This window comes from Rhinolophus sinicus, chromosome 15, assembly GCF_057876585.1.
Source record: "Rhinolophus sinicus isolate RSI-liver-muscle chromosome 15, RSI-T2T, whole genome shotgun sequence".
NCBI classification, from domain to species: domain Eukaryota; kingdom Metazoa; phylum Chordata; class Mammalia; order Chiroptera; family Rhinolophidae; genus Rhinolophus; species Rhinolophus sinicus.
In genome coordinates this window covers 77679001-77693775 of record NC_142515.1, presented here as the reverse complement: position 1 = coordinate 77693775, position 14775 = coordinate 77679001, and the positions used below count along the sequence as shown (strand labels likewise).

At 59.6% G+C, this 14775-nt stretch overlaps 1 protein-coding gene across 6 annotated transcripts in view; it reads left to right on the top strand.

Moving 5' to 3' along the window:
- EVI5L (ecotropic viral integration site 5 like) overlaps window positions 1-13509 on the top strand; it is a 28940-nt gene extending 15431 nt beyond the window's left edge. For 3 of the 6 annotated variants that reach the window (XM_074337733.2, XM_074337736.2, XM_074337731.2), the window contains exons 7-20: window positions 37-180; window positions 334-423; window positions 1494-1591; window positions 1672-1732; window positions 5095-5148; window positions 6026-6058; window positions 7161-7301; window positions 9416-9544; window positions 10884-11024; window positions 11126-11281; window positions 11381-11527; window positions 11610-11705; window positions 11792-11887; window positions 12044-13509. In XM_074337733.2, coding sequence (XP_074193834.1) covers window positions 37-180; window positions 334-423; window positions 1494-1591; window positions 1672-1732; window positions 5095-5148; window positions 6026-6058; window positions 7161-7301; window positions 9416-9544; window positions 10884-11024; window positions 11126-11281; window positions 11381-11527; window positions 11610-11705; window positions 11792-11887; window positions 12044-12322 — 1665 coding nt within the window. In that variant the 3' untranslated portion in view covers window positions 12323-13509. Of the gene's footprint in view, window positions 1-36; window positions 181-333; window positions 424-1493; window positions 1592-1671; window positions 1733-5094; window positions 5149-6025; window positions 6059-7160; window positions 7302-9415; window positions 9545-10883; window positions 11025-11125; window positions 11282-11380; window positions 11528-11609; window positions 11706-11791; window positions 11888-12020 lie in introns of all 6 variants that reach the window. The other 3 variants (XM_019711951.3, XM_074337735.2, XM_074337732.2) reach the window with 3 other exon arrangements.
- Window positions 13510-14775: the final 1266 nt, after the last annotated feature.

The following is a 14775-nucleotide window of genomic DNA, read 5'->3' as shown; positions in this document are numbered from 1 at the left end:
CCTCACTGTGCCGGGCCTCTCCCCACGACCCCTCAGGAGCAGCTCCCGGACCTGAACACCCACTTCCGCTCCCAGAGCTTCCACACGTCCATGTACGCCTCGTCCTGGTTCCTCACACTCTTTCTGACCACCTTCCCACTGCCTGTCGCCACCCGTGTCTTCGACATTTTCATGTATGAGGTCAGGACCCCTCGCACCCCTTCCTCTCCCAGAGGCCCTGCACTGGAAGCAGAGCCCAGCCAGGCTGGGGGAGGGTCCGGGGGCTTGGGGAGGGATCAGGGAGTTCTCTGGGAGGGCAGGACCAGGGTGGCACTGTCCCCGCTGCCTTTGCAGGGCCTGGAGATCGTGTTCCGGGTGGGCCTGGCCCTGCTGCAGGTGAACCAGATGGAGCTGATGCAGCTGGACATGGAGGGCATGTCCCAGGTGGGCCCAGGGTGGGGTGGCATTGCCGCCCAGCAGGGGCACCTGGGCAGGTGAAGCCTCCTGCAAGACGGGGGAGGGCCTGGAGCTCCTGAGCACCCTTAGCCTTTCCCATTTCCTGTGGCTCCCAGGCCTCCCTGAAGGACCAGGGGGGCGCTGAGGAGCCCTGGACTCTGCCAGACACAGTCCAGAGCTAGCTGCCTGACAACAGGGAGACAGGAAGGCCCAGGCCCCGGGAGGTCCCAACCCCTCTCTCCTGCCAAAGCCGATATGGCAAATAGTCATACTAGCCAACCCATGAGGCCTTGAGTGTGGTTTCGACGAGGGCACAGGCGGGAGTAAGGAGTCTGGGCTGCCCCGCTGGCCCGCCCCACCCTAGCCGCCCTGCTGCTGGGGAAGAGGCCAGCCTACTTCTCAACCGCCATGTCCCCACATGCAGTCCCCTGCCCCCTCCCAGCGTCCTCCAGCTGGTGCTTCGGGAAAGAATGCACAAAGGCCGTGGTTGTGTCCACAAACACGGGCATCCATTGTCCACAGCTGCCAGAAGGTCCAGCTGGGCTGGGAAGCAGGAGCCAGCCTGGCCCCGACCCACAGCAAGCTGTGTCCATTGGTGGCTCACACTTAACCCTTTGAGGAGGCCCCAGGGGCCCCAAGTGGGCAGGTGGACCCCTGAGGGGTCTTCCCTCCAGGTTGCTCGGGCCGCCCCGATTCCATGACCTCTTCAGTCTCCTCTCACTGCCCTGGGGCACGGCATTCCTCCCCCTTCCTCTGTGAAGATCCCTGTGCTTAGACTCCACCTCCACCCCAGCCCTGGCCTTCACCCTCAGGCACTCCCCCAGCCTGCTTTTCCCCTGCACACGGAAGTCCTGGCTGCAGCAGTTTCTCCCGCTCACACTCATTCACTGGCTCCACAGACTGACAGAGCGCCCACAGCAGGCAGGCCGGGTACATGGCGACCTTCCAGGCAGACTGGCTCTCACCCTCCCTCTGGAGCACCCAGGCTCTCCTCCAGGGTAGCAGGGTGCAGACCCCAGTCGGGGCCCACGTGCCCATGACTGCCTGTGTCCCCGCAGTACTTCCAGAGGGTGATCCCCCATCAGTTCGACAGCTGCCCAGACAAGCTGATCCTCAGGGCTTACCAGGTCAAGTACAACCCCAAGAAGATGAAGAGGTCAGTGGGGGCAGCCAGGGAGCTGGCGAAACAGGGGCCCCTGGGTGGGACGGCGGCCATAGCAGCTCTCTCCTCTGCAGACTTGAGAAGGAGTACGCAGCCATGAAGAGTAAGGAAATGGAGGAACAGATCGAGATCAAAGTGAGTCCCCGGGGAGGGGGCAGTGACGGGGCGTGGGACAGGCACTGGCAGCCCTGAGGAGCTTCCCTCCCGACTCTAAAGGCGGGCGGTCACTAGGGGGCAGCCCTGCCCAACACACGCTGCTCCCCAGACTGTCCTTAGGCTCTGAGTGGTTGTCCCTCAGCCCAGCTGCCCCTTCGCTCACCACCACAGTGTGTGAGTGAAGGCCTACCTGGCACTGGGGACCCAGCAGTGGACGAGGTGGACCTGCCTTCATGGGGATCCTATTGCAGTGGGGAGACAGTCAGTGAATCAACATGTACAGAGTATAGACTCCAGAAAGCCCTCCCGATAAAATGTGCAGGGGAAGATCGCTGCAGGCCCGGGGAGTCAAGTGCTAAGGCCCGTGCAGCAGCGAGCCTGAGGGGCTGGAGGAACATCAGGAAGGCTGCCCTCAATGGTGGGGGCCCTGAGGTCAGGGGCCAGGGTCGGGGGAGCCCCGCGGCAGGCTGGGGCCAGATGCCAGGGCATGTAGGCCAGTGTACAGCACTTACCCATGCCCCTGGTTCCCCTGGTGCCTGGCTTGCCAGCCCAGCAAGGTTTGGGGGTACAATTCTGTCACCAACTCCAATATATGGGCTTTTCCCCATACCACCAGGCAGTTCTCCATCACCAGTTGGGAGTCCTCCAGTTCTGATGCCATCTGCCTGGAGACAGTGTCAGATCCCACAAGACTGCTGCCCCCCCCACACACACACACTTCAGAAGCCAGTCTCAGGCCCAGGTTGTCACCTATGCTTCTGACCAACTGGCTATAGATCAAAGGTTCCTGTGATCCCCTCCTTGAGTTCGATTAATTTGCTAGAGTGGCTCACAGAACCCAGAGAAACAGTTTACGTACTAGATCACCGCTGCCGTTAATAAGGATAAACTCAGGAACAGCCAGGGGGAAGAGATGAGCAGGCCCAGGTATGGGCAAGAGGTGGACCTTCCATACCCTCTCCGGGTACCACTCTCCCAGCATCTCCAACTGTTCACCAACCTGGAAGCTCTCTGAACCCTGTCCTGTGGGGTTTTATGGAGGTTTCATTACACAGGCACAACTCATTACATTATTGACCATCCTCCACTGATTCAATGTCCAGCCCCTCTCCCCACCCCAGAGATCTAGGGGTAGGACTGAAAGTTCCAACCCTCTGACACTCGGTTGGATCCCCTGACAACCAGCCCCCATCCTTAGGTGACCAAGGGGCTTTCCAAAAGATGCCTCATTAATATAAAAAAGAACACCTTTATCCCTCTCACTTAGGAAATTCGCAGGGTTTTAGGAGCTCTGTGACAGGACTGGATGGAAGACCAAATATATATTTCTTTTTATAAATCATAGTATCACAGGGGGTTTCCTGAGCGTGCAGTCTCTGAACCCAGACTTCCTTCCCTCTTTCCCTCTGCTTTCATCTCTCCACAGGTGATTTTAGTTATTCATTCAACAAACATTTATTGAGCACCTACTGTGTGCCAGTCACAGCAGAGACTGTGGGCCCCCCAGTCCAGTGTGGGTTGGGGGACAGACATGAACACAAACCTCAACACAGCATGGCTTTGTCCTCTTCAGGGGCAGAGTCCCACAGTGGCTGGGACTCCAGTCCCTGGAGTCTCATAGACTGGGGTTGAAATCCCAGTTCTACCACAGACCAGCTATGTGACTTGGGAAGGTGAATTCACCTCTCTGAGCCCTAGTGTCCCTTCTGCAAAATGGGGATGACACTTGCTCTGCTGTTCAAATTATTATCACCACCACCACCATCATCATCATCCCTACCTCCTTTTGAAAGGCAGAGGCAGAACATAGACTAGAATCCAGGTCACCTGCCACCTATACCAGAGGGGGAAAGGGCATCATTGTTTGGGCTCTGTTTGTAGATTTCCAGAAATAGTTTTGTATCCTGAATTTTTAAGCATCTCCCTTTCTCAGGAATGGCAACCTGACTGATGCACCAGTCCAAACGTTGTGTGTGTGTGTGTGTGTGTGTGTGTGTGTGTGTGTGTGTGTGTGTGTGTGTGTCTTGCTCACCAGGGTCTATCAGGAAGCAGAGGGCTTGAGGGGGGAAGCAGAGGCCAGAGCCTTTATTGGGGTTTTCAAGGGAAAGAATGGGCAAGACAGGGTAGGCAAGTTTGAGCGAGTTTAGGATTGGCTAGTTTGAATAATTTCAGGGCTCTGGGCTATAGGAGCAGCCCCTAGTTGTCCTGGGACAATTTAGGGCAGGGGAAATAATGGCTTGGTGTGTGAGAGTTCCATAAGAAAGTTGGGGAGGGGGCTCTGGATTGGCTGCTTTGCTTGTGAAAGGCCCTTAGCAGACAGGTTTGTTTACTCTCTGTAGGAATTAGCTAGTCCTGGGAGCGGCAAGGCCTCAGGATGTCAAAGCATCAAAAATATAGGAAAAATATTTTAAAGTCTGACTAGTAAAACCCCTTCCCACCCCCCAGTCTTCTTCTTTCTCTCCCCCCTCCCTCTCTCTCTCTGGTTTTCCCTTTGGAGTAAGCAGGAGAGAGGTAAGATGTGGGTCAGGCATATCCAGCTTCTCCAAGGATGACTATGTTTGTGCCAAAGAGAGGTCAGAGCAGTCAAGGGTTCAGGGGTCAGGATCAAAACTTTGGATTCCAGGTCACCGTGAGGGACAGAGCCCTGTGCCTGAAATAGCGCTGACTCCTGCGAGTGGGAGGCTCAGGCAACACACTGCCCAACTCTGACTCAGTTTCCCCACCCATGACATGAGTAAATGGCCATTAATCCTGGGCCTAGAGGCAAAGCAGTGAGGGGCAGGGGCTGTCTGATAGCAGCTTCTCCCAAAACACAGAGGTCTTTGCCCTGTGGGAGCCAGACAGGCCCAAGTGTGGGGTAGAAACACATTTCCAAGGATGGCAGGGGTGCTGACCACCGTCCCCCCCACACACCGTCCATATCCATGAAATCACTCACATTATTTTTACTGAACCAAGGTTTGTTTTTGAAAAAAAATCTAATGGGCCATTCTGAACAGGCCTGTTTTCTGGAATCGCTGTCCCAGAACGTACCGTGTTTCTCCGAAAATAAGACCTAGCCGGACAATCAGCTCTAATGCGTCTTTTGGAGCAAAAAATAATATAAGACCCGGTCTCATATACAACCAGATCTTATAGTAAAATAAGACCGGGTTTTATATTAATTTTTGCTCCAAAAGACACATTAGAGCTGATTGTCCAGCTAGGTCTTATTTTTGGGGAAACAGGGTAAGCCCTGGTTCTGTCCTGCCTGCAGGTGGCCTGGCCCCTCAGGAGACAGACCTCTGTGTGTACAGGAGTGGGAGGCAGGATCTGACTCACTCTCCCTTCTCCCCACATAGAGGCTTCGGACAGAGAATCGGCTCCTGAAACAGCGGATTGAGACGCTGGAGAAGGTGAGGGGTGTGGCCACCAGCCTGTGGCATAGAACCCTCCAGGTCGAGCAGGACCCAGCAGCCAGAGGGCAAGCAAGCTCCCTACCCCGGGCCCAGGCACCACTCAAGCCCCACTGAGATTTGAGCTGCTATGTAATCAAGGCCGTGGGGAAACTTAGTTTGGGGCTGAGGGTTGAGTTATAACCCAGGTAAATGTAAACACCACAGTCCAATCCATTTGTGTTCCATGCCCTCTGGGGCTGCCTGGGTGGGAAGGAGACAGAACTGCTGCTTCCACTGAAGTGCCCAGAACTGGGCCACAAGGTACCCCACCCTGTAATTTGGAAGCCTTGCTGCCCTCAAAAGAAAGATGGGAATGGAGGACGAGGGGGCAGTCTTGCACCAGGTCTGTGACAGGGTGCCACAACTTTGACCCTGGCCCCAAACTTGTTTTTAAAGATGGGAGCACAGGTGGGAGCCCCACTTCCTTTGTGCTCCACCCTCATTTTCACTTGACCCTCCAATGACCTCAGGGAGTAGGTCATCCACAGGATTTTATTGCCCTTGCCCCAAAGCCTCCATTCTTGGTCAGCCTCCAAATGAAACTCACTGAGTTTTCCCAGCCAACCTCAGACTGGCCAGCCCTGGGCAGCCCCACCTCCCCACTCACACAGACCCCTCTCCTAAAAGGAGCTGGCTCTGGCTTTAGTCTTCCTCTGGGTCCTCTCCTGCTGGTTCTCTGGTTCTCCGGTCTCACTCCTGTGTCCCCTGCTTCTAGAGATAGTCCACTGCATTAGTGACACGTGGTTCTTGTCTGTCTCTCCTTCTCTCTTGTCCCTGTGCCTTCCGCTCTGCCTCCTCCCCCTGTCGCTGGGAACCCCCTCGCCCTGCCCGGTAGGAGAGCGCTGCTCTGGCTGATAGGTTAATCCAGGTACTGTAGCTTTTCATCTCACTCCCTCACTTCCTTCTGGGTCTCCACACAGAACAGCCAGTTACCGCCTCTTCCCTGGCTGCTGCCATCCCTCCAGGGGCCATGCATGAGGGTGGCTGGGGACTGCTTCTCAGGGGAGACAGAGGAGGCCGTCCAGGGGAAGGGGGTGTGCCTGTGCAAATGTGGCACCTGTGGGTGTGTCTGTGAGTATACCTACATGCACATGGACACAAAGTTTCCTCCCTCCAGTGGACATAAGTGGGGACCCCGGAGGGCTCAGGGCCACTGAGGGTGCATCAGCCACAAGCTTAGTGTATGCATGTGTGAGCCTCCCCACCACACACACACGCGCACACACACACACACACACACACCTTCTGGCTTCTCACACTTCTCTCTGCTCCTTCCTGCAAGGCCTGCCATCTTCTCTCACTCATCTGCTTCTGCTGCTGCCTCATCTTGAATGGCTTTATCTGGAAGCTTCTGCCTGCCACCTGGTGGCTCCAAGCCTGGAATGGGGGGCCCACATTGGGTGGGGTGAGGGGGATGAAGCTGAGGGGGCGTGGATCTTAGCCCCTGATTGGTTGTGGCCCCAGGGTCCAGGATTGGAGAAGCCTGGGGGGGGAAGGTTGGAGGCGTTGTGTATTCCACCTCCCAAACCCAGCCTGGAGGAGCCAGCCCTCAGCTGCCCCCAGACCCCCACCCTCACCAGCAGAGCCTGGCCTCTGGTGTGTCATGGTCCCTGGATAAGGACTTGTTTCTCCTCCTCAACAGAGGCCACGAGGAAGAGGACATAGCAGCCCCAGCATGTCCTCCATTTATTGGAGTAGTTCTCCATTTATTGCCCCACAGAGCCCAGGCCGCGGGTTGGGGGCGGGTGTCTTCCTCCAGGCTCCTCCCGGTGTCCTGTACCTGCCTAACCCCACCCACATCCCCAGGCCCGGTGGGGCGTCCCATGCCAGGCTCTGAGTGCCGGAGGTCTCGCCCCTCTCCCACACCGCCTCCGTGCACTCAGGGACTTCCCTGAGGTGGGCTGGAGGCAGGGCCTGGGGTGTGAGCAGAGAGTCACGGCCCTCTCCCCACCCGTCTTCCCTGTGCTCAGGGGCAGGTGACGCGGGCGCAGGAGGCTGAGGAGAACTACGTCATCAAGCGGGAGCTGGCAGTGGTGCGGCAGCAGTGCAGCTCAGCGACCGAGGACCTGCAGAAGGCGCAGAGCACCATCCGGCAGCTGCAGGAGCAGCAGGTACCCGGCCGGGTGGGCGGGGCCGCCGCGGGTAGGCCCCGCCCCCACCCGCCTGGCTGCGGTCAGAGCTCGAGAGCGACTGGCTGGGGATCAGCCCTCCAGTTCCTAACTGCGGGTTGAGGGGACCACCCAGAGGCGAGTGCAGATTCTCTGCCAGTCCCACCGGCAACAATCGGCCCCAGACCCGGGGTGGTGGTGGGGGAAGCCTGCGGTTTCACTGTTCCACCCCCCGCTGGGGTGCTTGGCCTGCCACATTGAGAACAAAGCAGTCTGCCACTTCCACCTCTGGTCTCAGCGTGGGAACCAGGCTTTCCCTGCAGAGCCCCCTTCCTGGCACAGACGTGAGGCCTTGACTGGTGGGCCTGTGATTCCTGGGGAGCCCTGGCGTCTCTCCAAGGTCTGCAGGGTTGTTGGGCTTCCCCAAGGACTAGCCATGCAGCTAGGACAAGGGAGGGGACTCCATCCTCCAGTGTCCAGGACTTTGCCCTCAGAGGAGGGTCTGGCCTGTGCCAACCACTCTGGGCTGGTGGGGTGGGGTTGAGGGGGCAGCGCAAGTCTGTTGTGGAGTGATGGGAGGGTCCATGGGTGAGAGCACTGTGCAAAGAGTCTGCTCCCCGAGGGGGCTTTTAGAACCTTCCTTCAGCTCTACCTTAGCAGGCTGCCTTCCTTATCTGATGACCTGCCAGGAGCTGTAGTCCCCAAGCTCAGCGTGCACGTGTGTGCACATGCCCTGGAAGGGCAGGGAAAGATGCTGTAGGCACCCCAGCCCCACCCCCTGCAGCCCAGGCCCGAATCCAACAGAGCCTGGCAGCCAGGTGGTGGTCCCTGATTTGGAGAAACCACAGGTGCTCAAGAAACAATAGGTGGAGAGAAGAAAGAGTCGTTTGCTGGGAGGGCCTCCTCCCAGGCCTGAAGACCTTGGCTCAGGCCTCAGTTCAGCGATTAGATTCGAGTTGATTCTGTGCTCCTGGGGCGGGGGGGAGGAGCTTTACCACTTCTCACCTGCATCCTCCTCCCACCCCTCACATGCCAGTGCTGTAGCCCCATCTTGTTCTGAAGCAGCATGGCCAATGGGGAAACAGGCTGGGCTCATCCCACCACTGGCATGATGGCCACTTTCAGGTCAGTCAGAGAGACTCACCTGCCACCCCTGAACTCTGGCCTTTAGGGGATGAAGAGATGGGTGAAGCGGGTGGTGTGAAAGACGCTGGCCCTTGAGCACCATGTCCGGGAGAGGCCCTGGAGGAAATGCAGCCTGGCAGGGCTGGGGCTTGGTGTGGGGCCCTAGGTCCATCTGAGCCAAGGGAGGGCCACTGGCACCCATGGAGCTCAGAGACCCAAAGTGGTTGAGGGGAGCAAGCAGTCCTGGGCAGCTGGACAGGAAGCCAGTGGGGAAGAGGGCGGCAGCCAGGGGGGCTGGGGCAACCTCCCAGAAAACAACCCTGCCAAACCATCAAGGCAGCAAGATGGGGACCCTGCTCTGGCCCCAGGGACTTTTCTTACCCACCGGCCAGGTCTCCTTTATCAGGCCCAGGTGTCATCCATCTGAGAAGCCTCAGCATTGAGCAAGAAAGTACCCAGCAAACTCTTTCCCCATCCTTTCCTGTTTTGAAATGGAGGTGGAAAGGTGGGAGGTGGAGAAAGAGGGGCAGGAGTGCCGTGGCCCTGAGCCCCACCCTGCCCCATCCCACCCTGACCATGTGGCTAGGCCGCAGACCACACAGCAGGAAGAGTGCCTTGGAGAAGCCACCCTCCTCTCCCACCCCAGCAACCCTGGGAACCAGCCGTCAGCATTCCCACAGGGGGCATCCTGAGGCCATGGAAGGTCCCCTTCAAAAGGTTCCTTCTGTGTGCCTTTCCCAGGAAGGAGGCTAGGCTGGGCCATCAGGGTCCCCATGATGGGGTTCAGCAATCCTCCTACAAGGGCAGAAGGCACAGGAAGAGTATCCAGGGTTTCTCCTCCCCTCACTCTCTACCCACAGCCTAAGCCCCTGTCCCAGCCCAGGGGCTCTAGGGAGTTGGGGGCAAGGCCTGGGCTCACAGCCAGCTGGCAAGAAGGGTGCCCACCCTCCAGCCAAAGCCTGGGCCCGATGCAGCCCTCTGCCTTCCCCCAGGATAACCCACGCCTCACCGAGGACTTCGTGGCCCACCTGGAGACTGAGCTGGAGCAGTCGCGGCTGCGAGAGACGGAGACACTGGGAGCCCTTCGGGAGATGCAGGACAAGGTTCTGGACATGGAGAAGGTGCGCCCAGTGGGCAGGTATTGGGGGGGCTCGGGGGAAGGCGAGGTGGGGTGCTGCTTGCACTTAAGGAAGTACATGACCAGCCCTAAGCCAAGGAGAAGGGCTTGCCAGAGGGACAAGTGGGGAGTGTCCTGGAGTCCTGTTCCAGGTCCCCAAGGAACCCAAGACTGCCTCCCCTATGGTCTCCACAGGAGGGTCTAGGGAGATGGGAAGTGGATCCCTCACCCCCAGATCCTCCCAAGTCCTGGAAATACATGTGTGCGCGCACACACACACACACACCAGGGCACACCTACCTTCATGCACCAGGCAGTGCCAGCAGTGTGGTGATTTTCATGGACTCCCTGGACAGCCTGTCCCATCTGCGGGTCCCCTGCCTCCAGACCCTGGGTTCCAGGAAGGTGGGAGAGGAGGGAAGGCCTAGGCCCAGGAGGGCTGCTCACCCCACCCCCACCTCCATGGAAACATCACCCAGTGGGGCTACTAGGCGCCCCTCTCCTGCCTGCAGCCTTCACTCGGTATTGACTCAGCTTCCACGGAGCCGCCAGAAGAGGGCAGTAGGATTCACTGACTCAGGCAGGAGCCTGCACTCGGGTGCCCTCCCAGGTGTCTCTGCCATGGCCTTGGTGGGGCCATCAGCCTCTCAGTCCCCAGCAGCCAGCCCAGAGCTGGGCCTCCCTCCACCTCCCTCAACACCAGAGGGAAATGTGCTCCCAGTAGATCCTGCCACCCTCCCCTGACTCCCAAACCCAAACAAGGGTCAGTGAGGTCCTAGGGCAGCAAGCTGGATTTTGGTCCAAGAGGTTGGAACACAAATCTGTCATCCCTGAGCCTTTGGGAGGCCAGGACAGGGCCTAGGCTGGCCCTCAGCGAGTTCCGAGAAAGAGGGGCTGCCTGGGAGGTGGGGACAGGGTGCTGAAAACCAGTCTTCTCAGCTCCTGCTGGGGCAGGTATCGGGTCTAGTTATGGGCCCTGCAAGGTGGGTCTCAGATTCCCAGGTGGTTAGGGCGGCCCTCACCCAGCCATCCTGGTGTCCCTAGCAGTAACATTTATGGAGGCCCCACACTTTATGGGATGCCCTAAGCCAGTCCTGTGAGAAAACAGGTGCTGTTCTTACAGCCATTTTCCAGGAGAGGATCTTCGGCTGGGGCCACAGAGATGGTGGGGATCTGCTCCCCTCGCCCCAGCCGCCTTCCCAACATGAGTCCAGGGTGTACCCTCTTCCAGCTGGGCTGCCCAAGGTGGAGTCTAGAAGAAACAAGGGGTGGGGTCTCAGCCCACAGGAATGGGCACGGGGCTGCCAGCTGCCCTGGGCACTGATCACTTGTGTTCCCCTCAGAGGAACAGTTCACTGCCTGATGAGAACAACGTAGCCCGGCTGCAGGAGGAGCTGAAGGCGCTCAAGGTGCGGGAGGGTGAGGCGGTGGCCTCGGCGCGGGAGCTGAAGCAGCAGCTGCAGGAGCTGTCAGACACCTGGCAGGTGAGGGCCTAGCCAGAGGACAGGAAGCGGCCCGTGCAACCACGAGGTGGCCGCCCTCCGGGCCTTCGGCTCCTGGGCTGACCGCAGGCCTCTCCCGGCAGGCCCATCTGTCCCGCGGCGGCCGCTGGAAAGAGTCCCCGCGGAAGCTGGTCCTGGGCGAGCTGCAGGACGAGCTGATGAGCGTGCGCCTGCGCGAGGCCCAGGCTCTGGCGGAGGGCCGCGAGCTGCGGCAGCGCGTGGTGGAGCTCGAGACACAGGTGGGCCGTGCCGCAGTGTAGGGGAGGGCCTTGGTGTCCACCATCAGCCCCTTGGCTAGGCCATGACCCCCGCGCGTCCGTCCTCCCTTCCTCCCCCAGGACCACATCCACCGCAACCTTCTGAACCGCGTGGAGGCAGAACGCGCGGCGCTGCAGGAGAAGCTGCAGTACCTGGCCGCGCAGAACAAGGGGCTGCAGACGCAGCTGAGCGAAAGCCGCCGCAAGCAGGCAGAGGCCGAGTGCAAGGTGACCCCCACCCGGGTCCCGCCTCCCCGCCTTCACCCAACCCTGCTTCAACCTTGACTCGCCTTCTCTCCCCTTACCTCAGAGCAAGGAGGAGGTGATGGCCGTGCGCCTGCGGGAAGCAGACAGTATGGCTGCGGTGGCTGAGATGCGGCAGCGCATCGCAGAGCTAGAGATCCAGGTGAGTGGCGGGGTTGGGTGGGTGAGTGGGTATTGGGGCTCCGGGCTAGGGCTCTGCCTGACCGCTGTGCCCGCGCCCGCCGGCAGAGGGAGGAGGGCCGCATCCAGGGTCAGCTGAACCACTCCGACTCGTCGCAGTACATCCGAGAGCTCAAGGACCAGATCGAGGAGCTGAAGGCCGAGGTGAGCGCGGGAGGGGCCTGAGAGCCCTGTGTCCACTGCCGGTGACAGGCCGGGCATCAGCGCCTGGGGTGAGGGAGAGGAGGGTGCCTGGAAACTCAGCTCCGTCCGTGGACATGTGGGTCCACGTCTCCAGCGCGCGCTGGTCCCCCGACCCAGGTGCGGCTGCTGAAGGGCCCGCCACCCTTCGAGGACCCGCTGGCCTTTGACGGGCTAGGCCTGGCACGACACCTGGATGAGGACTCGCTGCCATCGTCCGACGAAGAGCTGCTAGGTGTGGGCGTAGGCGCGGCGCTGCAGGACGCACTCTACCCCCTGTCCCCGCGCGATGCGCGCTTCTTCCACCGGCTAGAGCGGCCTGCCAAGGACAGCGAGGGCAGCTCAGACAGCGATGCCGATGAGCTGGCTGCGTCCTATAGCCAGGGCCTGGACAACTGAGGACGTGCACGCAAGCCCGCAGCCCCAGGGGGCACCAGGGCCACATTTAAACTCCATGCCCTCTTGTAGTTTGGCCCACAGGGAGGGCGAGGCCCAGCGCTGCAGGGTGCAGAGGGCACAGCTGGAGCCTGGGGATCCTCAGGGTCCCTCAGCAGGCGTACCCTCCCCAGCACTGTTTAACCATCCTGGTCCTACCCCTCAAGGCCCATTACCTGGAGGGTCTGCCCGTCTTAACAGCCAGGGCCCAGGAGGACACAGAGTCCCAGGACTGGAAACCGAAAGCTGCCTCCTCCCAGCAGGCCTCCTCCTGGGACAAGGACAGCCCTGCTGGGAAGGACCCAGGAGCTGGAGGCCTGAGGAAGGAGGGGCCACTCTGGGCTGGATGTCACCACCCCACGATGCCCCTGAGGATCCTTGTCCACCAGGGACAGATGGCCAGGCTAGGCTTTCCTGCCTGGTGCAGGTCTCATGGCCCCTGCAGCAGAAACCAAAGTCCCCCTACTGTGTGCAGGGCCACCTGGGGTGCGCATGGCCAGCCAGAACCAGCCTAGGCCTTGGCAGTGTCTGTCCCTGCTTCTCAGGGGCCAGAGCAGCTGTGAGGAAGTCACGAGACCCCTGTCCCTAGCACCCCACATCGTCCTCTGTGAGACACTCCCATCACCCCATCTTGGCCAGTGATGGAGGGGCTCCCCAACCCAGACTAACCTCCTCTCCAAGGGGCCCCGTCTCTTTCCCTTCCTTCCCTGTGTCCCCAGACCCCCCCTCCGGCCAGGGCCATGCCCCAAGGGAGAAGGCTGCCCAGAGGAGTGTCGTCTCCATGCCTCCCTCATGGTGGTCCCGTGGCCTCTGCAGAGTCAGAGCCAAGAACGGTGCCAAAGTCCAACGATGCCCCCCAGGCCCCTCCCTCCCGGCCTCGTGACCCTTGGGGCTGATGCTCTTGTGGCTCCTGAAGCATCGAGCAGCCTCACAAGCAGTGTCCCCGATACCTCTTGGGGTGAGGATCCATGCTCAGCCCCCCCTTCCCGGTCGCCCGCTCCTCAGTGTTACAAAGCATGGGGACCAGGGTGGGCATCACAGGGCTCCCCCATGTGCCCCCAACACTGCCCACTACCATTTTGCACACTGCCTGTTCACACTCCACATGTCACCCAGGCGGGGATGGAAAATAAAGTGTATTTACACAGTCATGGACAAGGGGTGACGGATCGGGCAGGCCTGGGGGTGAGGGGACCGCAAGCAGCCTCGGGGCCCCAGCCCCAAGTCCTGCAAAGCACTGCGGAGGGGAGCAGTCTGTCCTTGCCCTTGGGAACTTTTCAGAGGGGTACAGGTCATAGCAGGCCAGAGGGGACCAAAGAGGTGCCCGGGTTGGGGTGCAGCATAAGAGAGAAGGGAAGGGCATTTGCTGGTTCAGTGTGAGCAAAAGTGTGGGGATTGAGAGTTGGTTAGAATGGGGGGAACACGTCACAAAGGTCTTTAGATGTTAGGCTCCAGACACATCCTAATAGCCTACCATTTTCAGAACGGTGGCTCTGGAGATAGCGAGGGCAGGGGGCATGAGTTCCCTCCTGGGAGACATGGAGAAATGCAGGATCTTGGGATCTGGGTACGTTCATTCAGCACACACTTCCTGAGGCCCTCCCAGTGCTCTGCCCAGTAAGTATCTGGCTCTAGGGGGTCCCCAAGTTGGTGGAGGAGACAGACACCAGTGTGGGGGCAGGGGCTGAGTCTTCGTGCTCATGTAGTAAGTGCCCAGTAGCCTGAATGAGCAGGGAGATCAGAGAAGGCTTCCTGGAGGAGGCAATGGGGTGGGGGTGTCAAAGCCATCTCTAAGGGCAAAAGCGTCAAGGCAAGACGTGGCAGGGACCAGCAGAAAGCACATGATGCCTATGAAGAAGGAACAGGAGAGAGAGTATGGGCAGGCCAAGAAGGGGCTTCTCCAGGCAGGAGCGTTTTCGCTTTGAACGGAGGGCCCTGGGGAGCCATGGAGGGCTTAGGTGAGGGGGGCACCACCAGATGGACCACAGTGTTGGGGGAAAGTGGGAAGGCCAGGACAGAGATAAACCGGAGCCAGGTAGTAGAGACAATGAAAGGGGGCTCCCCTAAGGGAAGAGGGCCCAGAGAGTCAGGAGTCCTTTTTGGGGTTCCCCATGGGGCTAAGGCACAATCCCAGTCGGTTGGGGACAGAGCTGGGGATGGTAAAGTAAGGATCCCCAGGAGGAGAAACTTAGTTGAGTCCAGGCAGATGCCAGCCAGGTCCTGACCCTCAGTACCTAGTTTGGACCCACAAAGTGTCCCCAACTCTGCTGCCTCCCAAGTAGCAGGACAGGACACTGGTTTTGCAGCAGGACAGACTGTCCCATCACTCAACAGCTCCTGTGGGTCTGTGCATTATTCCCGTCATTCAGATTTAACGTGGAGACCCGACAGTCTGTCTCTCCTGCTCTCACGGTAAT